General features: G+C 50.5%; 1 protein-coding gene across 2 annotated transcripts in view; it reads right to left on the bottom strand.

The window, feature by feature from the left end:
- Nucleotides 1-27,340, bottom strand: part of WWC3 (WWC family member 3) — a 118,388-nt gene that overhangs the window by 50,038 nt on the left and 41,010 nt on the right. For both annotated transcript variants that reach the window (XM_081793144.1, XM_081793145.1), the window contains exons 2-5: nucleotides 26,123-26,232; nucleotides 20,207-20,410; nucleotides 9,611-9,687; nucleotides 7,889-7,968 (exon numbers count right to left, since the gene is read on the bottom strand). In XM_081793144.1, coding sequence (XP_081649270.1) covers nucleotides 7,889-7,968; nucleotides 9,611-9,687; nucleotides 20,207-20,410; nucleotides 26,123-26,232 — 471 coding nt within the window. The remainder of the gene's footprint in view (nucleotides 1-7,888; nucleotides 7,969-9,610; nucleotides 9,688-20,206; nucleotides 20,411-26,122; nucleotides 26,233-27,340) is intronic.

Here is a 27,340-nt window from a genome sequence, read left to right on the forward strand (position 1 = left end):
TTTCTAAGGGCAGGCAAGGCTTCACAGAATCCCAACCGCTTCCATTTTTCAACGATGATAAATTTCATCTAATAAAAACTTCAAAGGGTAGGAAACCCCTTCCTTCCCATCTGCAAAATTCATTTCTTTGGGAGTTTTCTCCCTTTGCTCCAATTCCCTCTAGAACTTTGGTCAAATTCAGAGGATGTGGTCAGTGATTTGGTATTTTCTAAAATACCAATATACTCCATTTCATAAAGAAGATCGTAACATCCGTGACTGCCAAGGAACTGTCTTTTTCTTTTTTTAATTTTAATCAAGAGCCCAAGAGAGTGCGGATACATCTCAAATAAAATGACAGAAAAGTGGTAACTGTCAACAAAAGGTAAAAACTTAAGTTAGGACGCCCGGTGCTATGATCTGAATGTTTACGCACCCGCCTTCACATGCTGGGATCCTGACCCCCAGGGGGATGGTGTTAAGAGGTGGGGCCTTTGGGAGGCGATGAGGTCATGAGGGAGAAGCCCCCATGACTGGGATCGGTGGGATCAGTGCTCTAATAAAGGAGACCCCCACAGAGCTCCCTGCCCCTTCCGTCCTGTGACGCCACAGCAAGACGGTGGCTACACAGAGGCCGACCAGGCTGGCACCTTGATCTGGGACTTCCGGGCTCTGGAACTTTAAGAAATAAATTTCTATTGTTTATAAGCCACCCAGTCTGTGGTATTTTGCTTTAGCAGCCCAAATGGACTGAGGCACAGTGTAAAAAAAAAAAATCCAGTACCCAGACCACAGTCTCCACGTTCCAACGTCTTGAAGCAGCCTCTGGGGAGGTTAAGTGACTTGCTCAGGGTCACGCAGCCAGTAAGAGGCACGGTGAAGTTCACACCAGGGCCGCTCACACCGGCTCTCAGCCTCTTCATCACTGGGCTAGCAATACGCTCAGAGTCAAGGCCTCCAAATTCACACTGTGTCACAGCCGAAGGCCACCCCCACAGCCAGTCAGATGTGGTCCCAAAGTAAACCGGTGCCCTCCAGGGTCTCCTTTTGAAAGAAAGGGTTAGAGGGAAAAGGAGAAGGTGCAGCTTCAGGCGATGACAGCAGTACGGGTGAGAAGGCATTTCAGAGCATCTATGAACCTCCACCTCCTACTACCCTGGTTTCCGTGTCTGTTGTTGGATTTAAGACGTCAAGAGAACCGCACCGGCAAACGCAAAACCAAATGGCTCCTTCAACCCACAGCCTGGAAGAAAAGGGCTGCCAGGCTGCTGAAGATATTCCATGTTAATACCACACATTACAACCCAAAAGAATGAGGAGTTTTGTTACGACTCCACCTTTTACATCACCGGCTCTGGCAAGGGGCCCTGAAGGGACCTCAGACAGCTTCCGGCAGCTTTCTATCAACAGCAGGGCCTGTGTGCAGCAGCAGACCTGTCCCGCGACCAGGAACAATGTTCTTTTTGTTTCCGCCCCGCTGCTGCACGCTTTCCAGTTACCTGAGCGGTGCCGGGCTTCCGCACGGGCTGTACCTGACGGGCTACGTTACTGGGAAACTGTCGGCCTCAGCCTGTTCCAACTGTGAACGATCCCATTCTCTTGTGAAAACGCTAAATCCCCTTGGAGAGAGAACGCTCATTCCCATATCTAATACCGCGTCCTTCTAGTACAGACTGCTCGGGAGCGTGCAGTCACTCTTGTCTGAGACACGTGGCTTTCACTTTGCGCACACCGCCCAAACGGGAAGACGTTCATCAAGCAATTACGAGGCTCGAAGAGAAAACGGTACCCCGTGGCGAAGAATGTGCCCCCTGGAAACTGGTCGTTGGAATATTTCGTGAGCCCCTCTCTGTGATGTCAACAGCAGGAATGAGGAACAGGATTTCTTAAAACACAACAGAGCACGGCGCGTAGACGACAAGGTAGTGCCGGAGGGCGGTTAATAAGAAGGTGACCGGGCCGATGTACACAGTCCTCCGGTGGTCCAGGCGGCCCAGAGGGTGCCAGTGTCCAGCAGTGACGCGAACCGCGTCACAGCTCCCAGCGGGCAGGAGCGGCGACATCAGCCACTCCGCACGGCACCCAGGGCCGGGTCCACTCGTGCCACTCAGCCCTGCCCTGTGCCTGAAGCGTCTGGGTCCTGAGGACCCAGCAGGGAACAAGGCAGAGTCCTTGTTCCCATGTGGCACGATGCGAGTCAAGAAGAGAGACCACAAAAAATAAATCATTAGGGCAGGCAGCGATCGGCGTTTTAAGGAAAACAAAGCCAGGTTCCGGGACAGAGTGTGGCGGAAAGGGCTCCTTTTTAGGTCCAGTGGTCAGCCAAGGGTCTTGGCAAGACACCATTTGTCCAGAAAACTACAGAAAGGAGGGAACAGGCAGGCAAGTAGAATTTGGGGGAAAGAGTGTTCCGGGGACAGGGGGCTGCAAGTTCCAGTGGGGAGAGCCAGCAGGGTGGTCAGGGGGTAGACACAGAGGAGTGGGGGTGACACTGGGGGAAACGAGGTCAGGACAGGGGCCAGATCATCCAGGAGACTGTATTCTAAGTGAGAGAGAAAGCCCCGGAGAACCACAAGCACAGACAGCATTTGAAAAGTCCCCACGGCCACAGCGTAAGAACGGTGAGCCGTAACAGCCACCGTGCTAGAAGCTGGGAGAAGGGAACGGGGGTCAGGTGTGATAACGGCACACCAAGAACAACGGGTGGTAAAAAGGTGGGCAGGACAGTGCCCCCTGCCAAAGCGTCTCGGGCTGTCACACCAGCTCTCGGGGACCTCACGGGTGTCTCGGTAGAAAAAAAGGCTTCAACGGCACGTAAGCGTGGGAAGCTCAGGGTGAAGCAACGTTAAATGAGCTTTCTGGCTGCAGGACAACTGGGAATCTAACACGAGGTACGTTCCAGATCTCCAGGAGATCTAGAATAACTAGAGAAGGAACTCTCCCACACCCACTGGCACACTCAGCGCATTCTTGTACATCACCCGTTCGGGGAGCTGTGCACATGCCACTCCTGAGCCCTCCGCCTTTGCCCCTGGAGGGGAGTAACAAGTTACATTAAGATAATTTTCCCAAACACCCTTCGGAAACTTTAGGGCAGGGAGCGCAGCCGCCTTTTCACTGGAAAAGCTCAAGTTTTCTAGAAAAAGACTTCCGTTACCCGTAAACGCTGCTCTGATCGTCTGACTTTTAGCAAGACCCTCCAGAGAAATTCAAATGACAACCACGCCGAGATACTCTCTCCCGCCTCTGCGCCTGGCAACAACGCGAAAGCGCGACAACACATTCTGTCGGCACAGCCGTGGCAACAGAAACTCACCTGTCAGTGGCGGGGAGGCAACGTGGTAAAGAGAGGGATCTGGCCACATCTCCTAACGCGACCAGGGCATTTACCCTTTGACCCAGCAAACCCACTTTCGGGAACTTATCCTGAACGCCTTCCTACCCACACGGGCACAGCAGCAGGTGTAAAGCTGATGGGGAACGTTATAAACGGGCGAATGAGGCTGACGATGCCAGGACCCACCAACAATCTCCGCATCCCAGGAAATGGGACTTTGCCCAGCCCAGCCCCTCCCCCTCCCCCTGGGAAAAAAAAGAAAGAGAACCTGAACTCAAATCAGATCAAGCCTCACAGACTAATGACACTAGTTTGCACAAGTAGCAAGGGACAGAGGAACGTGTCAAGCGAGCCCGCGAGGGCCAAAGCAGCAAAATCCAGTATCAGGGCCATTCTACAGGACAAGCGAATTAGTTCCTTCGATGAATAAGTCGTCAGAAGGAAAGAAAAAAAAGTGCAGGGGTGTAGAGATTCACTGACACACCAACCAAACACACCGTGTGGGGCTTCTCCAAACCTGGACCAAACGAAACAGAGAAACGGGAAACGTGCTGGAGAGGGGACGATGTTACGAGAGGACTGTTAAGTGGGGAACAGGTGTTGTAGCTACGTTTTCAAAAGGGATCCGTAACTTCAGAAGAGCCATTTATGGACTCAAAAGGGTTCTGGGATTTGCTTCCGTAAGGCAGCGAGGGTCTCAGGGGTGCGGCAGGGTGACGGACAAAACAGGACCGGCCCCTGTGCGGTGACTTTTGCCGAAGTGTGGTCAAGGCCACAGGACGGTTCCATGATACTATTCTCTCCGCTCCTGTGTACGCCTGACGTTTTCCATCGTTAAAAGTTTATATGCATTACACGCACACGCTCCCACACAGGCACTACCTATTCTATCATTAACCCAGGATGGTGTTCGTGGCCAGCTCCCATTTACAGAAATTAACAACATACACAGACCTGAAAAAAAAAATACAAAAGGTTCTTTTTTCCTCACTTGGACCCAAGCATAATGATGGATTTCCTTGTTAGCCAGGAAAGTTCACCAAGATAAACAAGTAAGAGTTTAAAATGTTATAAGCGGCTAAACTCCTGGCGAGGTGCTCTGGAAAAGAATACACTGGATATTCTGGGAAGCAAGAACAGCAGAAAATTTTCTGGAGGAAAAGCTAGGGTCTCTGGCTTAAATCGATGCTGGTAATAACATCCGAGAAGCCCTTTCGCGTACAACAGCTCGTGTATTAGGGGTGAGGCGATCCCATTATCAATGCTTCCAGAAGGTTCCCCAAATGTCCTTAATAATAATGCCAATCTGCAGGATTCGATGGAAACTTAAGAGTCAATCCTCAATACCAGAAAGAGAACGAGGCTGTTTCCGTCTCCCGCGTAGCGTGTATACTCAGAGGAAGGCTATCGGCTTAGTTTTCGCTTGCGAAGAAAGGTAAAGCATGGCACGAGTGCCTGTGTTTTCTGTCCTTCCCGTGAGGACAGACTGAGCCTGTAGTGACAATGCAGCCACCTCTCCAGGCGGCTCGACCTGGAAAGCCGCAGTGAGTCCCCCAGGGCCGAGGCCAGGTCCAGAACCTTCTCCCAGCCTCCACTGGGGAGCACGGGCATCCTCACGGGCTCTGGAAGGGGGTGAAGACTGTCTCCTTCGCAGGGACACGTTTACCATCACCACTCCTCAACGGAGACCTTGCTAAGGAAAGCAGAAAGCAAAGACAAAGAGCGCTGGCCCTTCTCTTCTTAGGAGCACGACCCATACTCCGCTCCGGCCGCAGGTGTGAAGTCACAGCTCTGCCTGCCCTGGCTGCTCGCCACCCAATAAACCTGGAGACAGCGAGGCCACCTCTTCCTATTGTTGAAATTAGTTCGACCACAAGCGATGGATTCACTTCCTAGAGATGCTCGGCCCCCTGGGCCCCGACACCTTTGTTTTCTAGCGCTCAGTCATCGGCTGCTGTTGCAATGGAACCCGCGCGTTCACATAAAGAAACGGAGACGGCCGGAGGGACGGAGGCCAGAGGGACGGGCACCGGGCCGGCGATCCCGCTACAGAAGCCAGGGCCGGCAGGGAAAGGTGCCGGGCAAGGCTCCCCTCTGAGGCTCGGGGGTCCTGTGTGTCCTCACAGTGTTCCCGAACCACCCCGAACCTCTATCACCTTCCCCAGAGCTCTACAAGCGAGAACTGAACTGGCTGTGCTCTCCAGCCGGCACGATGCCTAGCATTAAGTTAGGTATCATCTGGAGACACTGTGAAGTCCCGATTCTCCCTGGTAATGACAGAAAGCTCCTGGGTGGCCAAAGGAAAGAATGAAATCAATCTCTGATTCAGCCAGACGGCCCTCGTAACTGTAGAAGACCTCCCAAATGAAATTATTTGCTCCTGCTCGTTTCTCATCCGGCCTTTCGGCGGAAGTGACACAGGAAAACGTGGCCACAGCACACACGGACGCGCCCTAGCAGGCATCGGAGTATCTGGAGGCTGGCTGGGCCGTATGCGTAAAATTACGGAGCACGAATTCACGCGCCGGGAAACGCCGTAGCAAACGGACAAGATGAGGAACGCGACAGTAGCCGATACCGAGAAGGACTGATTTGCTTAAGCAGAACTTTTTTAAAAAGCCATATGGACTAGGGCTCGTTAAAGGAACTCCCACTGTAGACTGAAATCACACGAGACTGTGCACAGCTGGAAAACGGCAGAGCAGCAAAAAGCTGACAGTAAGGTTAAAGACTCCCGGCCGCACTAAGCGTGTGGATGGGATTATCAAAACCCACCGCGCGGCAGGGCCTGCAGAGGGCATGGCCACATCTCAGGGCCAGAGAAAGCCAAGCAGGACCCGGCTCCAGGGAGGACCCAGCTCAGTTTTCTATTGTGCCTGCCTTGGTGCCTATAATAGGTCCTTCATAAAGAAATGGGCCCATAAATCATCAACCAAACCGATCCTGGATGATTAAGAAGATGAATCGCAACATTGAACAGTATTAAACAACAGGGTTGGGCACGCCCAGCAATTACCCTTTATCTGAGGCTGAGATAATTATGCTTGTCTGACACTTACATTTGTATCACTTCCCTATCAAGAGCAACACATCAGTCCCGTCTGACACGCTGTCACCGCGTCCGCACACAGGATTCAAGAGAGTGACGTGCTGCCCACCCTTACGAGGCCCAGTAACCACACGATCCCTGCCACTCACGGAAGGCTGGCCAGAGCAGGCACTGGCACCGCCCTCTGGACAATTCGGCCCAATGATCTGAAGGTGCGTGTCTCCCCAAAATTCACAAGGTGAGCTCTAACTCCCAATGTGATGGTATATGGGGATGGGGCCTTCTGGGTGGGGGGGCAACGAGAGTTAGATGAGGTCATGTGAGTGGGGCCCCCACGAGGGGAGGAGAGACCCTAGAGACCAGAACTCACCACACCACCACCACCACCACGGAAAGACACGGCAAGGAGGCAGGAAGCAGGCCCTCACCACATACCAAATTTGCCAGGACCTGATCTTGGACTTCTGGCCTCTAGAACTGCGAGAAAGAAATGGCTGCTGTTTAAGCTCCCCGGCCAAGGATGTTTTGTTATAGCAGCCTGAGCTACTACCACAATCCCCAGTGACTGATGGGAAGAGCAGGCACAGAAGGTCTCGTGAGGCACGTGTTCACGTGCAGCAAGAGAAGCCAGGCTCTGAATCTCGACCGACCAGTAAGCATACAATACTCTTTCTTAAGAAAATCAATTCTTTCAGAAGGACAACATCACCATTTATGAAATAACTTGTGTTCATTGAATCTGCTGGCTTAATATAGCTCACAAAAAAGAAATCCACCCCCAAACTCTTAGTCGGGACCAAGTTCTAATTGTAAAGACGCCAACAGGAAGGTCTGTAGACCAGACCGCCCCACAGGATGTTCTGTGACGATGGAAATGTTCAATTATCTGTTCTATCCGATGCAGTCACCGCTAGCCCTCTGGCTCTCAATCGGGGGCACGTGTGCCCTCCAGGGAACACTTGGCAATGTCTACAGAGAGTTTTGGCTGTCGCAACTGGGTGGGAGGGTACTACGGGCATCCAGGGGGTCAAAGCCAGGGACGCTGCTAAATATCCTGTGATGCACAGAGTTATCTGGTCCAAAGTGCCAACAGCAGCGAGGTAGAGAAAATCTCCACTGGCCACATGTGACTGCTGAGCATTTCAGATACGGCTAGGTGACTGGGCTTCTAAATTTTGAATTTTAGTTCACTTTAATTTAAATAAAAACAATTTGAGACTAAAAGCAACAGAACTAGAAGTCAAATTTAAACATCCACAGGGGTCCTGGACGGTGCGGCTACAGAGAATGTGCATAAATGTAAAATAAAGGTCTTGTTTCCCAGGTATTTCCACTTAAAGGAACCAAGTATCTTCAGGGAAAAGAAAGATTCCGAGGCTTAGGATTGGGGAAAACATGAGCAGAAATAGAAGCATAGAAGCGGAAGGCCCGTGAAGCTTCAGGACGCACACCCAGGCACCCACCAGGCGAGCACAAGAGCAAATCATAGGAAACCCCCCCCTCTGTCATCGCGGGCAACTCACTCTTGCAAGGTCTCCACCCCCTTTTCCTTGTACTGCAGTTCTTGCTTCATCTGGGTCAGCTCTCGTTTTAATCTGGAAAGCTAAAGACAAATTATATATTTTTTTCCAAAAAAAAAAAGCTCTGAAAATCGTTTCTATAGTTGTTCGTGTTAGCATTGCCCTCTAAGTTCCTGATTCGTGTTAGCATCGTCCTCTAAGTTCCTGATTCGCTCCCGATGTGCTGGGTCACCTAGGCTCTCCCTGAATTTCCATCCACGGGCAAACAGAACAGCCAGCGTGGAAGAAGCGCCTCGCTTGGATACAAAAATCCCAGGTCCCCGACAGGTTCCTACCTATGTGGAACCGGCAACTATTTCCTTTTTCAGGTAGTGATTTATACATCACAATCAGCAAACTGCCTAATGCGTTTTTCACCTTCCCTCTACTTACTACTCCGAGACCCCACATGTGGGAACACTGTTGCCGGAAGTCTGCGGTCCCACTACCTGAGAGTGCGTCACATGGAGAGCTTCTCGGGGATCCACCTGAGGCCCGTGTTAAAACTCGGGAGGGGGTGGGGGCACCTGGGTGGCTCAGTCGGCTAAGCGTCCGACTTCAGCTCAGGTCACGATCTCACGGTTTGTGGGTTCGAGCCCCGTGTCGGGCTCTGTGCCTGGAGCCTGCTTTGGATTCTGTTTCCCTCTCTCTCTGCCCCTCCCCTGCTCACGCTTTGTCTCCCTCCCTCAAAAATAAATAAACATTAAAAAAAAAACCCTCGGGGCGCCTGGGTGGCGCAGTCGGTTAAGCGTCCGACTTCAACCAGGTCACGATCTCGCGGTCTGTGAGTTCAAGCCCCGCGTCAGGCTCTGGGCTGATGGCTCGGAGCCTGGAGCCTGTTTCCGATTCTGTGTCTCCCTCTCTCTCTGCCCCTCCCCCGTTCATGCTCTGTCTCTCTCTGTCCCAAAAATAAATAAAAAACGTTGAAAAAAAAAAAAATAAAAATAAAAATAAAAATAAAAAAAAACCCTCAGGGGGTGGGCCTGGCAGCTCGCATGTGTAATCAACTCCCCAGGTGCTCTTCTTGGACACGCTAGAGTTTGGGAACCGCTGCACTGAGAGAGACACTGGCGTTTGGGGCATGAGACACCAACAGGCTTCGTTTCCAAGACGTGTCCCATGATTTGCTGCAAATGCAACAAAACCGTCCCCCTTCCCACGCGACCAAGGCAGGGCACTGAAGGGATGAGACCGGGGGGGGGGGGGGGGCAGCACGTAAAGAATTCCAGTGTCCCCAGGGAAGGAGCATCAGAACCTTCTGGTCAAATGCCATTGCGGGAAAGATTTCCCTAGGAATATAGCAACCAGGGGAGAACAGGAGAAGCTAAAGCTGCCAAGGGTCAAGGCCGGCAACCCACTGATGTCGGGAAGCAGGCCGTGGAGCCCGGGCCCCGATGTCACCCAATCTTTCCAAATCGGGCAGGAGGACCCTAGCTCTAGGGAAAACACAGAGGGGTACAGGTGGCTTTTGGTTAGATGGGCTGAGCTTTCAAAAAGAAACTTTTCTCCTCCTGTTAGAAAAAAAATGAAGGGTAAAACCAAACGTCATCATAATCCACGAAATTAAAAATTTTTACCACAATATGAGTGTTAGGCACACCGACCCCCATTAGATGAGCCACGAGAAGTAACGCTACGTGAAAATACACACAGGGCTTCTAGTTGTGGGAGCGCTCTTTTACTCACCCTATCCCGACGACTTGCTATTTCTGCTTTAATTTGGTATGGGTCGTACTTTGTATTTGTTGAATATCCAGAGAAGGCTAAACGGAAGGAAAACATTTTATTTTATAATGGATCCTTCAAAATAAATAAATACACACAGACAGGAACTTCTGAATCAATAATTAATTCTAAGTCTCCAATTTACAAGTTGGCACCGGCTCGTAAGGAATTAACATTTCACAGCCTCAAATCTTGACGTTTGATTTCTGCATGTGGCCCTTCTACGTGATTCCACACGAGGCAATACATGGCTATCGGTAAATCAAAACTGCTTCGAAAGCAAAATTACTCGGGTTAAAAACCACAGATACGCTCGGGGGGGGGGGGGGGTGGTGGTGATTATGATATGGAAAACTGCTCTAAGTAGATAAATAGTACATACAGGATGAATCCGTTTTTGCTTCCTTTTCAAACGCATATACACATGGATGTCACTCGAAGGACACAATCCCAAAGCTACCTGTGGTTATCCTCAATGGTTTCATCACAGAAGGTTTTCTTTCTCCTTTCTTCACATCTGTATTCTCCACATGAACAACTTTTGGCATGAGAAACAACTAGTAAAGCTCTATAAAATAAAAACGACGACTTTCTAGCAATGTGTCAGCAGCTGGCAGGCCCGAGAAAAAGCTGTTCTTCCACGCCGCGTGCTCCGGGCCAGACGCGGCACCCTCATGAACAGCCGGGACCTGGCGTGAGCAGGACGCGAAGGCCTGTTTAGCTGTGCGCCGAGCACAGTCAGCCAATTTCCGGCGGTGCGGACAGCGAAGAACCTTTTCCAGGGATTCTGCAGCCGAGCAGTTAGTGGCCGCTTCGCCCTTCTATCACCCCGTTCACCTCCCTGCACTGCTGTTTCCTGATGCTTCCGTCTCCTCTCTTCAGCTTCGGAAGCCGTCGGCCCCTGTGCCGGAGTGACTCGTCTCTGCCCCCACCTTGGCTGGCGGCGCGCGCCCCTGTCCCCGGCTGTGGCCAACCCCGCACCGCTCTCATCTGCGTCCGGGTTATTCCCACTGATTCCACCTGCTCGGAAAACCCATCGGCAGCACCGGCATCTTTCTCCTCACCCCTCTGCTCTGGGAGCTGAAGGCTGCCTGTCACTCGGATGACTGGGTGCCAACCGCTAGCGACTAGTTCAAAATCGCTTCCTGACTTTGCATCAGAGAGGACGGCTCAAAGTCATCAAGGGGCTTACACAGCAAGATTGTTTAATACCCTCAATTAGAACTACATCCAAAGGTAGTGTGAGCAGTTCAGATATCTCTTTAAAAAAACAGTTCCAGGGGCGCCTGGGGGGCTCAGTCGGCTGAGCGTCTGACTCTTGATTTCGGCTCCGGTCACGATCTCAGGGTCGTGGGATCGAGCCCCACATCGGGCTCCAAGATGAGCATAGGGCCTGCTTAAGATTCTCTCTCTCCCCCCCCCCTCCCCGCCCCTCTCCCCTGCTCGTGTGCTCCCCGTCTCTCTAAAATAATAATAAGAAGATAATCCCTATCACGGTCAGAATTTCAAACCATTAGAATCTACTAGAAATAAATATCCGGAGGAGCTAAGCACTTGCCAACTTTATCTCAAATGTTCTTAGAATCGTAATCTCTTGAGGACACGGAGTAAAATACTTTTAAAACAGAATTCTTTCTGAGACAAAGAGTGTCTATTTCCAAATCCTTCGACTTCCATCTTGACTGACTTCCTTGGCTTCATTTAAGACCGGTACTGAAAGCAACGCCCCGAACAAAGCCCTTAAGAGTCAGAAATCATCTCTACAAAACCCCCACCTTGAACTCCCGGGACTTAAATGTTCCCCCCCGACCTGAGGTAAAGGGACTTCCACTTGGACGCAGATAAGAAGCAAATGAAGCCCAGGGCTCGCTGACTGCTCACCCCCACGTGGGTCCACCCGTCACCCTGCGTTTGAGGGAGACCACGCCAATGGCTGCCACCTGTGGTCGTTCCCACGTGGGGTAGAAAGTAACTCTGGGTTCCCAGAGTCCGGGGAAACTGACAACAGCGTTCGACAGCAGTAACGTAACGGTCTGAAATCGTTGCCACAAAAGTCCTCTTCTGCGCAATTTCACAGGGAAAACTAGCCGACAGACTTGAAATAACAGGATACGGCTAGACAAATACACAGCCACCAGACCCCCCAGCTCTCCTTCCTAACTAACAGGACCCTCGGCTCGCTGGGCGTGCACCCCTCCCCTGGGGGAGACTCAAGGTGTACCGAGTCCTGGAGGGGGAGCCCGATAGAGAAATGGTACCCCTGAGCCACCGAATGCACCCATGGGGGGGCCCACCCCACCGCTGAAGGACTCTTATGTGACAAGGAGCGGGTCTTTTCTGTGACTTACGGCTGAAACCATCCCAAATGATAAAACGGGGTTTCCTTATGCAGACAGCATTCACGTTAGCTTTGCTACAGTCTCTAAAATTTAAAACTTCCAGGACTGGGACGAGGGAAGAGGCAACTCAAGTACCTAAAAGAGTCAGTCCATTTCTCTTCAAATACGAAGGAGCGTCATGAACACTGGCATAACTTTTAATAATGCGATTTAACTTGCAAAGCCAAATCCTTAGTTCCTGACATCTGCCGGTAGGTCTAACGGAACCCATTCCTGGAGTGCAAGGAACACCTCAGGGCACCAGCCTCCATTTTTCACGGCGTGCACTCCATGACATTTAAAAAAAGAATCATGCCTCTGTTAAGACACGTCTCCAACCTCAAGGTTTATGATAAATACCAGACCTTCGCCCCTGAAGCTTTCTTCTCTCTTGAAGACTTGAGGGGCCACAGCTATTAAACAGCTTAAGGAGCCCACTCAGGCTTACCGTAGTGCTTTGGGTAACACGAAAATCAGGTTACAGTGTAGCTGGACCACAGCGACATCAACTCTTGGAAAATCTTTGTGAGAGACGATGATCACGTCTCCCCACTTGAACGAAGACTAAGTTTCCAGTGCCTTGATCTACATCAGTCAAAAAGGGACCTCGGTCTGAATCTTGGGCTCCTTTGGGCCAGATGCCCCAGATTCTTTCATCAGATTAGCTTCTCCAACAAGAGAAGGAATGGACCCCGGGCTCCACAGTGCCCACTGTCCAAGAGGTGAGCGTGGCCCGTGCATTTAGCACTCATGACGCTGCAGACCCCAGGACTTATTTTGGATTTTGATTTTCCAGGGTATCGAAAAGGGAAAACACGTCTGCTGGTGTGTCTGTCTCTGTCTCCCTGTTTCTCTGATACACACAGGCCTCCTCTGTGCCGTGGGAACCTAAGATCACCCCAGGGGGGTAACATGCTTTGAAAGACCAGTAGTCTTTCTCCAAAGACATCCTCTGGGCAGACTGCCCCTTAGGACCAGGTGTGCACCTCCAGGCATCGGCACCACAGGGAGCTGCTCAAGGAAGCCAAAAGAACCCTGGCAGACAGGATGGCAAGCCCTGACAGTTCCCATGCTGACAGGTACTAATTACCAGAGCAGCGACAAAGGCATGCACGTAACAGGCCAACAGAGGAGGGCATGACATTTGTTTTTAAAGGCACCATAAGCAAAGGAACAGAAAATATCAACCAAGCCCGCTCAGAGGTGACCTACAGAAGTAACACAAGATGCCACCAAATTCAGACTGAGAGTTCTCTCAGAAATGCTCTCTAGGGCAGACTAGGGGATTAGCTCTCAATAGACATAGGCTCTGCAATCGCCTTTAAGATTGAGTCTTGCCAACTAATACCCGTGAAAAATGCTGCGTGTGATCCATTTTTCCCCTGCCAGCTCCAACACGCTTACCCACGAAGGAAAACAGAAGGTTGAATGGATGGACTGTGGCCATTACACTCCCCTAGGTAGTAGAGGAGAAACCCCTCTCCTGGGTAACCAATGGAAGGCCGTCTTTGTGGGATGGGCCTAAAGCCTCAGAAAGAATGTTGGCAAAACTGATAACCGATAAGGTCAAGCTTCACCACCACCTAACCCAGGAATTCAGGGTGGGTCAGCACTTTCTCACGGGAGATTAAGCCAACTCTCCCAACCACCCGAAGATACTTTTGGTGCAGACTTTTGGTGGCTCCTAGGAGCCAGAGGCACAAAGTCATATTCCTGCTGCCGGAAAAGACCATCACAGTCAATCCGGACCAATGGATTCTCAACTCTGGGATTCACCTGGAAAGCTTTACCAAAAAAAAAAAAAAAAAAATGTCTGGCCCCACCCGAGGTCAAGGAGATCAAAATCTCTGGGAGTGGGGCCCAGGCAGCAGTTTTTAAAAGCCCCTCAGGAGATTATACCCTGTAGCCAGGGTTCAGAACTACTGGTTTAGACCAGGGGTTGGGAAATTTTTTCTGCAGAGGGCCAGAGAGTAAATATTTTTGGCCTTGTGGACCGTACAGCCTCTGTCTCAGCTCCTCAACCCTGCCATTGTAGCTTCTATAGACAATAGGTAAGTGAGTGGATGTGGCTGCGTTCCAATAATACTTTATTTATAAAGAGCCAGAGTGGACAAGATTCAGCCCAGAAACCATACATAATTTGCTGACCTGTGGTTTAGACTGTAATTCATCCCATGCAAGAATTCCTTCCAAAAGATCCTGCAAATGGTCATAATACTTCATCTGAATGCATCTAGGAGCTCAAGTTTCTCAGGAAGACTGAAAGATTAACTCTAGCATAAAAGCGTCTGACATAACAAATGTATTCAGTGGGAAAGGCAAAGAGATGAGCACATTAGAATGAAGAAAGTAGGGCAAATCAAGACAGAACTATCTTCTTCCTCTAAATGAGATATCGATTCACTCTTCACCCAGAGAGAATTCTGCTCACTGCATGAAATAAACGCGTGGAATCAAGAGACAAATCTTAAAATAGGTTTGAAAAAAGAAAAAGACCTCCCTGTTTCTACCTCTAGATGTGAGCAATGTTAATAATTGAATGTAGCTCCTCCTGGCTTTTCTCTCTGCTTTGTGGTGGGGGGATAACACACGTAAAGAGAAGCATACAAAACAATGAATTAATGCAACGCAAATACAAACATAACCACTCAGGTCAAGAAATACAAAGACCTCCAGTTCTTAGCATTTTCTGTTTTCATTTTTTATAGTTATAATGAAGGCGGCAAGAAGTTCCTTTGCTACAAAGATTTTAATAAAACTCCTTTGCCAGCAAAACAAGACATGAAGAAAGCAGGAGAACACGACAGGATGGAACTGTGGAAGAGAACCGGTGTGCTCAAAGAGAACGAGCCCACTGCAGAACAGCTCCGTCCCCGTGTTCTACAAACAAAATAGGCCCGGGTACCAGGCAGCTCCCAGAAATAGAGTAGGGTAGGGTTTTTAGCCTCACAGGGACATGTACGCTCAAATCCAGCAAGCATCTGCTTTTGCTTTGCTCAGGGACAGAAAAAGGTCAAGGTTTGGATATTCTTAGATACCAGATGGCCCAATATTGACACAAAATCTTTTTCTCTCCAGTGAATGGAGTTTTATTCCGGTGATTTCCACAACTCAGGGAGAAATCTGTGAAGGGGGTAGGACAGATGCACGTCATTTCCTCCCGCCCTCCTGCTCCAACATTAAAAATGGCTGTTTTTGGGGCGACTGGGGGGCTCAGTCAGTTGAGCGTCCGACTCTCGATTTCAGCTCTGGTCATGATCTCATGCTTTGTGAGATCGAGCCCCACGTCGGGCTCTGTGCTGACAGCGCAGAGCCTGCTAGGGATTCTGTCCTTCTCTCTTCGGCCCTCCCCTGCTTGTGCTCTCTTTCTCTCTCTCAAAAATCAAGAAATGAACATTTTAAAAAGTAGCTGTTTTAGTTAATTCCTCTGTTCCCCATCACTGCCTAACTGTTCCCTACAATCAGCCATTAGGGAGACAGAAATCGTGTCCCCAGCATTTGGGACATACCAATACCAGGTGCTAAGTAAGTATCTGTTGGAAACTAGACGAATAGTTTAGCAATCCTGCCATGGGCCACAAGAAAGCCAAGACATAGAAAGTGCTCTGCCTCCCATTCGCCCCTCTGAGTGTTGCAAACTTGCCAGAGGCCTTGTCAATTTATAATCGGTCTTTACTTCTAGATAAGTTGAACAACAGGAGGGCAAAGTGTTTCAAAAACACAATTAGCTCCTTTGAGCTGCCTCTTCCATGCCTAGGAAACAGTACGCAGCACTGAAGGCTACATGCACAAACAGATCTGGGTTCAGATCCCAGGTCTGCCATTTACTAGGCATGTGACCTTGAAGAAGTAACCTCGCCTCCCCAGTATTGCTTCTCACGTGTACAACAAAGACAGCATCGTGTGCTTCGTAATGTTGCAATCCGAACGATGCACAGAAAACTCTAGCTCACTGAACACTGGTTCATTTCACTTCAAGTCACTGCCAATGAAGGAAGTAACGAGAAACGGGTCCAAGTGTTATCCTGTTCCCAGTACCGGAGCAAGGAGACGCCTCCCTGCTTTAGATGACTAGCAATCTGGGCTGTGTGAGACCGGTGTGGTCAGAGAGAATTCATTTGAGTCACTAACAGAGTTTTCGTCATCGTAATTAGTAGTTCAGGTTAAATGGCAAGTTGAAAGAGCCTGGTCCAAACCCCAGGAGCAGCAGCAACCTGGTGAAGCGCTTGGATTAAGTCCGTTACGATTCCATGTGGCGTCTTATCCCAGATGAGCCAACAGGCCCCAGCAAAATCCACTGGCACCTCTAGCCCTTCGTGAAAACAGGCTGGCCCTATCTGGCCCCCAAGGCCACTTATACAAGTGGATGCAGAGATTGTGTCTACACAGAGACTTCTAGCAGGTCAGGATTCTGATGGGCATGGTTCAGAGTGTCAAGTGACACCACAGAGTCATCTGCTTCCTCTACTGAAGGTTTCTTCACGCACCACGCAGGACGGCATCTTGAGTAGCTCTTTTTTACTGGGCATTAGGAAAATTCTATGGAGCACAGGAAGGAACATTACCGAGTGCGATTTCCTACATGCCCAAATGTCAAAGCCCACGGAAATACAAAAACTGATGGTGAGGGATATCCCATCGTTACAGGGCTACAGGTTCTGAATGCTCTTAATCCAGGGGCTCGGCTTTGGCCCGGGATTCCTCCCTCGCCTCCCCCAGGGCTGGGTGTGGAATCCAACAGGATGCACTAAGGTCCTCCTCTACTTGCACCCTCACAGGCTCAGGTCCAGAGGCCCCACGTTCACCACGACTGAAGTCTCAGCTGCACTGGTCGTAGGCAACATGTAAGAAACATCTCCCCTTGCTGCGATTTTTCTCTTCAATCACTGGAAGAAAGTTCCTGCCAAATTTGTCTGGTCTGTCCTTCCCCCATTCCATCCGTAGAAGAAAAATCAACCAGAGGGCCTTTGGAGATCTAATCAAACCCAACTATGGAACAGATAAGGTCCCTAAAGGCTACTGGGAAGAAACATTCCATTAGGTTGAATCATATGAAACTGCCTATATTCAGCCCTTTTTAAGCTACAGAAAGAACAATTCTCTATGGTTCGGCGTAGCTTCTACTAAGTAACTTTCGAAAAGACTTAAGATCGCTGACCATAGGCTCTCAGGAACAGTTGTAAGCCACTGGTGCAGCTAGGCGTGACCTCGCTGTACCAACACCATGGGCTTCTAATCCTATGAGCTCACTAAGAGAGACCATAGGCTGGGTCATAAAAGTCATCTCAATAGATTTCAAAACATTGAAATCTTACATAGTGGAGTTTCTGACCACAATGGAATTACATTAGAAATCGGCAACATAACATCTTTCAAAAGTCCCAACAACTTGCTTTTAGAGAACCCAAAAAGAAACAGCCAATCTGGGTTGACTGAAAACGAAAACACCAACACCTGCGGCATGCAGTTAAAATTGCACTTGGAGAAGAATTCCTACCTTTTATTTTTTATTTTTTTTTTTTAATTTTTTTTTCAACGTTTTTAATTTATTTTTGGGACAGAGAGAGACAGAGCATGAACGGGGGAGGGGCAGAGAGAGAGGGAGACACAGAATCGGAAACAGGCTCCAGGCTCCGAGCCATCAGCCCAGAGCCCGACGCGGGGCTCGAACTCACGGACCGCGAGATCGTGACCTGGCTGAAGTCGGACGCTTAACCGACTACGCCACCCAGGCGCCCCGAATTCCTACCTTTTAGAGGTTAGGTGAGAAAATAAGAAAGGTCTAAAATCAATGGTCTACGTTTCTACTTTAGGAAGCTAGAAAAGGAAGAACAGAGTAAAGCCAAACTAAGAAGTAAAAAATAATAAAGAGAAATCAATAAAATAGAAAACAGGCAAGAAATAGGAGGGGGAAAAAGCCAGCTCATTATAAAGACAAACACATTCAACAAAAGTTTAGCTACACTGAGGAAAAAAAGAAGACACAAATTAGGAACATTGGGAATGATAGACAGGACACCACCTAGGAGTGTCTAGATCTTAAATGAACCGTAAGGGAATTCTGCAAACTTTATAAACTTGACGACCAACTTTATAAACTTGACAACTTGGCTCGGCAGTCGGCAAATCTCCCTGCAGGCCAAATCAAACTTGTTACCTATGTTTACACTTTATCAGAACAACCCACACACATTCGTTCGTGTATTATCTCTGGCTGCTTTTGCATTATAACAACAGGGTTGAGTAGTTGCAGCTGAGATCTTGTGGCCCACAAAGCCTAAAATATTTACTATCTAACCCTTGGTAGAAAAGTTTGCTGATTTTGGATTCCATGAAATAGACGAATTCCTTGAAATACACAAATACTAAAACTGATTCAAGAAGAAACAAACAGGGGCGCCTGGGTGGCTCAGTTGGTTGGGCGACCGACTTCGGCTCAGGTCATGATCTCACGGTCTGTGTGAGTTCGAGCCCCGCATCAGGCTCTGTGTTGACAGCTCAGAGCCTGGAGCCTGCTTCAGGCTCTGTGTCTCCTTCTCTCTCTGCCTCTCTGCCTCTCTGCCTCTCATGCTCTGTCTCTGTCTCTCTCAAAAACAAATAAACATTAAAAAAAATTTTAAAAAAATAAGAAACAAACATCTGAATAGCCTTATATCTATAAAAGACATAAAAGACATTGAATTTATAGTTCCAAACACTCCCACAAAGAACTCAAGATCCAAATGGCTTTTCTGGTGAATTCTATCAAATTCTATCAAATACCAATCCCACACAAACTCCTTCCAAAAACAGGAGGAGGGAACACTTCCCAATTCGTTCTGTGAGGCCTGATACCGAAATCAGAGAAAGACATTATAAAAAAAGAAACTATGGAGATAGGAAACCAACCTCTAAAAATTCGCACTGAGCTGAGCACTGCGTTCTGACGAACAGTTAAAACAAAAACCAAAAAAAAAAAAACCTAGTAGATATCAATATCCAAAGAACAAGAGATAAGACAAGCTGGAAACAACACAGCATTATACTTGGGTCCTGACCTTCTCTCGGGACATGTGATAGCACTGTCTTCAGTTCCTGTTACAGAGGGGAACCCCCACCCCTCGCTTCCCCACAGCTTGTAAGGCGTATTCACCTTCGACAGCGGCTGCAATAAAAAAAAGACCTATGGCCCCTCTGCCTTAACTCCATTCTGACTCGCAACACAGAACAAAGCTCTGACTGTGTCTTTATTATTCGCCAGAGCCAAGTACCTGGCAACATGGCGGCCACGTCACAGGTTAAGGCTTCCCGTGTCTCAACGAGACTCAGGTTGTTATCACACAAAACCTAGTCGTAGCACCTCCACGCATTCTTCCTGAGCTCACGGGCACCCAGAACGGTCATGGCCGTGTGCACCTGTGGTGGACTGTTAAGTGTGACAGCGCTGTGGGGAAGAGACTGGCTCAAGCAGTGACTGACTGTGTCGGTAACGAGATGCTTTGGTTTCTGAGACGGGACTGGGCTCCTTCAATACCTGAGCGTCCGCCGAGTACTAAGGAGATGGGAGCCCACGTCCAGTAACCTCTAAAACGAAGAGGGATTCCTTTTGAGAACACCAGTGTGCATCCATCTGAGGCGGGGAGGCCCCCCGATCTTCTGGGTTACACTGAGTTCCTCCGCCGTCAGCGTGCCGCCCCAGAAAGGACTCTACAGAGGGACAGGTGCTTGACACACGTGATGGCTCCCGAGCCTTTCCACGCAGGATCGATGAAACCACTGTGCGGCCCTCCCGGGGATCACCCCTAACACGCCCTATCGGTGGCGGAGGGCTCCGAGTGAAGCCCTTTTCCGCACTGACGAACACGAGACACGAGGTCGTTTCGTGCCGCTACCTGAAATCTGCTTGTTGCTCTTCTACCTTCCCCACCTGAATGTGATGCGATGAGGGCAGGGACCTCTGCTTCCTCAGGCTCCGCCGCATCACGGCGCCTGGGCACAGGGCGAGCACTTGGCAAATACCCACTAAAGGAGTGGCTAACGGAAGACACCTGATTCCAGAGCAAAATACCGACGACCTAACGATACGCGGTTAGAAACTTTACGGAGCCGTCTTGCCCGAGTCAGGTTCGGTGTGTGCAGTAAGCCGGCAGAGAGGTGGCTTCCGAAGCCGCGCGTTACCCACGGGGGACAGTCAACTCACAGCTAGCGTACGAGCGGCTGTCGTCCTCACACATTTTGTGCAGCTGCTGGTATTCCTCCTGGGCCAGCTCGAACCGCTGCTGCTTAATCTGGTAGATTTCTTTCTTGGCATTGAGAGCCTCCTGGGCCACGATCAAATACTCCTTCAGCATCCGTTCCTGCTCTCGCCTCCACTGTTCTCTGGGATCCTCAATCTGGGTAAGCTCTGAAATTAAAAGGGCGAGAACGTAAGTGACTTACAAGTAAGGTCTTGAGGTTGACCAACAGTCACGCAGTCACGTGACTGGCCGATATGAAAATTCACTCATTGGCGGGATGTGCGTTATGGAAGCGACCTCACAACGAAGCTTCCTGAAGCGTGGAACCCCTGCCGTTTGTAGATCCACAGTTGGAACGAGAAGAAAACTCTAGGGATATGAAGAAGTTTCCCGCGGAGGAGACGATACCAGACAACTGTTCACACTGCGAACAAACACTGGTGGGGATGAACCCAAATGAGCTCTCCACTGTCAAACTAATGGCTCCTCCCAACCTTCTGGTCACTGACTTCTCTGACCCAGAATGCCCTATGACCTGGCTGCTCCCCTTCGTCGGGCCTCTGCACCAGACCTGCAGCCCCTCTGCGTTCTTCGCGAACTTCCTTGTCTCCTCCCACCCATAGATCCCAACCCCCCCCACCATCTTCCACTCCGGCTTTCTCACTCTCCGTGGGAGGCGCATGCCTCCCTCTGGCTCCAGCCTCTCTCCTGAGTTCCCGTTTTTCTTCCGGCTGCCTCCTAGGTAGATCTCCACCCGGACGGAGCCAGAGGAATTCTGAGTCATTCGTCGAGGCAGAACTCATTCTCACATGGCGCCCGTTCACCACCAAACCCTCAACCGATGCCAACAGGGACACAGCAGTCACCTGCTTCTCCTTCTGCCCCCTCTCGACGTGAGCAGCATCATCCAGATCCACCCACTTGGCCAACCTGGGACCCATCCTCAGAGAACACCTGCTCTTCTCCCTCACCCAGAATTCTCTGCGGGCCACCAAGAACTGGTGCTTCCTGCCCCCTAGAAACAATCGTGGCTGACGACATGCCCTTCTCTCCATCTCCCCTAAGTTCAATCAGATCCTCACGACCCCTCTCCGAAACCACGCAGGCGTCCTGCCTCCTCAGTGCGCTCACCAGAGCCGCCTTCCTAACTCGGCTTGCGATTCTTTAACACACGAACGTCTTTCAAGGCAATATCCTCCTCATGACGCCGGAGTCCCGAAACTAACTTGCCAGCTTCACTCCTAGTTTCTGTCCTCCCCCAACCAAGACGTCCTCGAAAGAGGCTGAATTTTTCCGAAGTCTCCATCATTGGAAATGCTCGTCTGCATTTGTTCGTGCTGCTTGCGTCCTCTTCCGCCCCACCAGGAAACCCTACCGTCTTTCTTCTGAGTGCCTTTGCCAAAGCACCTCCTTTCTGAAGCCTGCCCCGCCCCTGCAAGCACATAATGTCTCTCCACGACGGCTGGGACTGCAGTTCTTGGTACTGGGCACGTGACCGTTTTCACATTTCTGTTTCCCCCCCCTAAACTACGAGCCCCTCAAAGGCAGGCACGGAGCCTCGGTCATCATTATATTCTCAGGACCTTTTCCTTCATCTGAAACCCAAGGCAAGGCCATCACTAACTGCTGACCGCAGAAGCACCGAACGAGCGGCAGGAAGGGGAGTCCGCTCCACAGGCAGAGGACAACGGTCCCGAAATCAGAGCCTGAGACTGAGGCGGCAGACTGAGCAAACGGGCAAGACCCCCAGACTCGGGAGACGCTCCCCTCCTCCACCGCCACAGATCTCCTAACAGGGAGACGTCAGCCGAAGCGTTGCCCTAAATCAAATAAAAACTGCAAAGCGGTGTCCCTGTTCCAAATTGAGAGACCCCAGGCTATGGTGGCTCTGTTACAACCATGACACATTGGTAAATACGTGCAGGCTGCTGGCACAGGAGTGCAGAGTACAGGAGTACCCCAACCTTACACAAACATGCAAAATAATTCATTTAAAGCGGCTTGGGGAGCTCCCCTCTATTTGCGAGAAGGGGTGCTGCCTGATTCACGAAACATGTAATAAAGCCAATCAGATCTTCATAAATAAGTAAAACAGAATAAAGTGTGCTCGGTCAGCTCTACGGCAACAGCCAACAAGGTAGAAACAAGCCTAAGTCCAGCAACTGATGAGGGGATAAATAAAGCAGGACCCATCCGCACGATGGAAGGTCGTTCGGCCACGACGGGGAATGAAGTGCTGCTTCCGGCTACAGCGCGGACGGACCTCGAACACATCCCGCGGGGTGGAAGAGGTCAGACGCGAAAGGTCACACAGCGTAGGATCCCATCTACGTGAAATGTCCAGAAGAGGCAACTCCAGAGAGACAGAAAGGAGATTTAGTGGTGGCCAGGGGCTGGGAGGCTGGAGGGGAGAGGGGGAGTGACTGCTAATGGGTTCCAGGTTTGACTCTGGGGGAGTGGGGTGGAATGTTCTGCAACTAGAGAGGGGGGGTGGCTGTCCAACAGTGAACGCACCAAACGCCGCTGAACTCCACACTTTAAAATGGCTAATTTTCGGTTTTGTGGATTTCACCTCAAAACAGTTAAAAAGTAAATTTTATGTCACGTGCTCTTTACCACAGACACACACACACATACCCCCCCCCCACACACACACACACGCACACACAAGAGCTTGCTAGGATGTTTCAAGTAAGTTCTCCCTTTAAGCCCCCTTCCTTCGACACCCACCGCCCCTTTCACACTGCCACTCTAGGCCCCTACTGGACAGCCTCTCCAGGCCTCAAAAGCCCACGCTAGACAATAAGAAACCAAATATAATGACAACGATCAGGGTCCTGACCGAGTCCCAGAGCTCACGTTCAGCGGGCCCAGGACGGGGCCAAATCACATCTGTAACTGCCGGGTGTCAGCGACGCCTGTGTGTGGCAGTGAGACCCGCTGCGGCCCACCAGCACTGCCTGCACTCTGTCCAGTGCCCCGGAGGGTCTTGGGAACCTTGAAGGTGGTCAACCAGGGTCCCTCTGGTCCCTCACACCCTACTGCCCACCTGCACGGTTCCAATTTAGTATCTGACTCTCTGGGTGCTGTGCCTTTAAAGAGTTTTAAAGTTGTGCTATGAAGAGTTGGGTTCTGGGGAGCAAGTTTTCTGGAATGTGCTGTTTGGCCCTCCATGTACAAACTATTGCAATAATAATAACCTTTCTTGTTCCTGCAAGAAAAAAACAAAAGAGTTGGGTTCTCTGAGAGAGGAGGCGGTGTGATCCCGGAGCTGATGTCTTCACCAGCATCACCCACGGTGCTGAGTCACCCCACTTATACTCACAGTGACTGGAAGAAAGTCCACGGTGACTACTCAGTTTTTGGGTTCAAGGCCACGTCTAGAGCGTCGTGTGGAATCCTTGAGGTGCGCACTGGGTCTCACTTTGGGCCCTGTGTCCCCAGGGCCAGCACAGAAAGGTGCTCTAAAACAGTCGCCGTGACAGTGAGCAGGTGAGCAACGAATGCCCGCAGCAAAGAAGGGGGCACACAGGGATGAGCAAGTTGGGTTTACGAGAGAGGCGAGCCAGAACGGGTCCAGGACCTCAGTGGCAGGCTGGCTTTCCGGAAAGATTGTGTAAGGCAGATGCCTCTGCCATTCAGTAATAGCACCTGGGCCCGGGGAGGCCAAAGACTGATGAGGAAGCCGCAGTGAGCATGTGCCCAGGCCCACGGTGCAGCGACCCCCACCTGCGGGAACATCCCCCATCTGCGGGAGCATCTCTCACCTGCGGGAACATCCCTCACCTGTGGGAGCGGCCCTCACCTGTGGGACCATCCCTCACCTACGGGAGTGGCCCCCACCTACGGGAACATCCCTCACCTGCGGGAGCGGCCCCCACCTGCGGGAGCATCTCTCACCTGTGGGACCATCCCTCACCTACGGGAGTGACCCCCACCTACGGGAACATCCCTCACCTGCGGGAGCATCTCTCACCTGCGGGAACATCCCCCACCTGCGGGAGCATCTCCCACCTGCGGGAGCATCTCTCACCTGCGGGAACATCCCTCACCTGCAGGAGCATCTCTCACCTGTGGGACCATCCCTCACCTACGGGAGTGACCCCCACCTACGGGAACATCCCTCACCTGCGGGAGCATCTCTCACCTGCGGGAACACCCCCCACCTGCGGGAGCATCTCCCACCTGCGGGAGCATCTCTCACCTGCGGGAACATCCCTCACCTGCGGGAACATCCTCCACCTGCGGGAGCGGCCCCCACCTGCGGGAGCATCTCTCACCTGCGGGAGCATCCCTCCCCTACGGGAGCGGCCCCCACCTGCGGGAGCATCCCTCACCTGCGAAAGCATCCCTCCCCTGCGGGAGCGGCCCCTCACCTGTAGCAGAGGCCCTCACCTGCAGGAGCTGCCCTCCAGCAGCTGGGAGGGCAAGCCCAGACAGCAAGACACCTTGAACACACACTGTCGTGAGACACCAGGCCGGCTGGGGCTACAGGGAGGGCCATCCGCAGCTGGAGCCTCGCTAAGCACAGCGCCCTGTCCGCTGGGTGGTGGGTTTACCCAGAAGCCCTCCTGCCACTTGGGTAACTACCTGCCAGGGCAGACGGGATGGGGCCCCGTCTGGGGCAGTACTTATCCCCACTGCCCAGTCTTGGGGCAAGAGCCACAATCAAGGGCAAGGCTGACCGCCAGGCACCAGAAATTCCACTGCCCGGGGACTGAGAAAGGAAGGCTCGCCACTCGGGTTTCCAAACGCTGACTCGGGAGGCCGGGCTGGAAGAGACAGGCAAAAATCGGCCCTGAAGACACCAACCTGGGCTGACTGCACTACGGGACAGGAGAAGCCGTGGGACCAGAAAGAGCTTCAAATCACTCACGTGGCAGGCATCGCGAGTCTTCGGGCCCCCCGGGCACCCCCACACTTAGTAAACTGAAGGACAGCAAACACGCTGAGGGGAAGCCGTGCTTGGTGTCCTGAGGAATGAAAAATGTCGAACGACAGAAACACTGAGGGTAGCTAGAATGAAGCCGGGAGGGAGTAAAGAGCGGGAATCTGAGTGACAAGTGGGTCCCAGCCGGGCCAGATCGAGGAGGGCGGACGAAAGTGCAGCAAGCCGAGAGCGAGCGGTGGAGAACAGATCTCTGATACAATGGAGCTTGTGAACCAGGGTGTGTCGACCTCGGCACCACTGCCGTTTCGGGGAGCTGTCCTGACCAGCGGACAGAGTTCAACGGCACCCCCCGCCCAACCTCTGCTCACTGGACGCCGCGGCACCTCTCCCGGGCGTGACCACGGACAAGGCCTCTGGACACTGCCAAGTCGTCCCGGGAGACAAAACCAGCCCCGATGGAGAGCCACTGCTCTAAACGGTTCTTTGAAGAAAGCTTGCGAGGTCAAGGGACCCTTATTTTAGCTGTGGTCTTTACACAGTTTTCACCCTCCCCAAAGATCAAAAAGGTTTGGTGTACTCAAGTTAAAATTAAATGTGTAAGACAAAATGAAGGTAAGGTAAGCACTTGGGTGTTCATTGTTCCAAGAACCCGTAAGCTCCACTTTGCAATAAACAACCTTCTCATTATGAAAGATCTTTCTATTTCCAGACCGCCTGGGAACGTAGTCCTTCTATTAGCCATTAAAACTCCCCATTCAACATTTTCCGTGCAGTTCGGAGCAACACACAAGCAAGGTAGCTACGTAACCACTTCACTTTCTGAAGAACTCAACAAACAAAAACTTCAGGTTACATTTATAAAATCCGGTCCAATGCCGCATCGGATAGTAATGATTGTTTTAGCTCTACAAAAAGAGTTCTTAGCATCTCTGAGATCAACATGAAAACTCATTCACATGTAATAACTCAAATGTGGCAGTCTACTTACTATTTATGTGGTCCATGTAATAAATTCCAATTTGCTTATCATATACAGTTTCCCATCCTAAAGGAAGTTCATCCCCAACACAATCGGCAAAGGTCAATGGCTTTGTTATCCTGCAAAATAAAATTATGAAAGCAAATTTGAAAGTCAGGTCAATTTCGTGTACGTTGGCTTGAATCGACTCCAGAATTAGATTTTAATACAAAATTAGATATTATCTCATCTAATTGACTGCCTTTGCTCCAACTATTTAGGTGGAAAATTAACTGACTGGCTTTGCCCAAATAATAATCAGCAACAATATCTGTACGCTTGCAGTTAAAAGCATTCCTATGTCAAAATGCAACTTTAAATAGCAGCGAAAAGAGATATGGACAGTTACAAAACAGGTAAACGAGCATCTTCTTCCAAGCACTACGTTTAATGAGCTGATGACACTGGAACCTTCCACAAGAGGACACCTATGTTTTGTTCTCATTCCTTTACAGATGCCCCCCCACACACACATACACACACAACCGTTTGCATGCATTACAGCTTAAATCTATCTGAAATGTATTGGTAAGTTTCACCTACCGGGCATCAGAAGTTAAGGAGTGAAACATTAACCACTGACCAAATGCAAAAAGCCCAGCACGCGTGGCGACAATACAAGGAGATACCTACTAAATAAATACTGCCTGTATTCCTTATACAGTAGGAGGCAGAAATTGCCAAGGGTCCTTTTTTGTTTTCTGGAGAAAAACAACAAAAGCGCATTGTCTACAGACCTCTCTCCTTGAAGCACAATTGATTAAGGAAACCTTGGCTTGACATAGATACATAAAAGGTTTCCAGATGGGTTTCTTTAGGGAGAACGTCCCCTCCCCCACATCCCATGATCACAATGATTGACAAGACAGCTGTTGGATGAAACAGGCCACACCTTATAATTGTCTGAGTCTGGGCAGCTATCTCTTCGGTCTCTATAAATGCACACTGACTGGTATGCATGGGAATCCGATAACCTAAATTTCACCACCTCAATCTTCCCACATCTTCTGTTCAAGTCCTTGGCCCCAGGAAAGTGAGATACCACAACCACGGCCAAACCTCACAAGACCAGGATGATTTCTGAACATGTTATTTCCCCAAACTGGTTCGACAACAAGGCTCTGTCTCTCCCAGTAGCATTTAGAAACTGATAAGCGCCATCAGAATGGAACAGATTGTAATTTGTCT

The sequence above is a fragment of the Panthera onca genome, chromosome X (genome assembly GCF_046562875.1).
Source record: "Panthera onca isolate mPanOnc1 chromosome X, mPanOnc1 haplotype 2, whole genome shotgun sequence".
NCBI lineage: Eukaryota > Metazoa > Chordata > Mammalia > Carnivora > Felidae > Panthera > Panthera onca.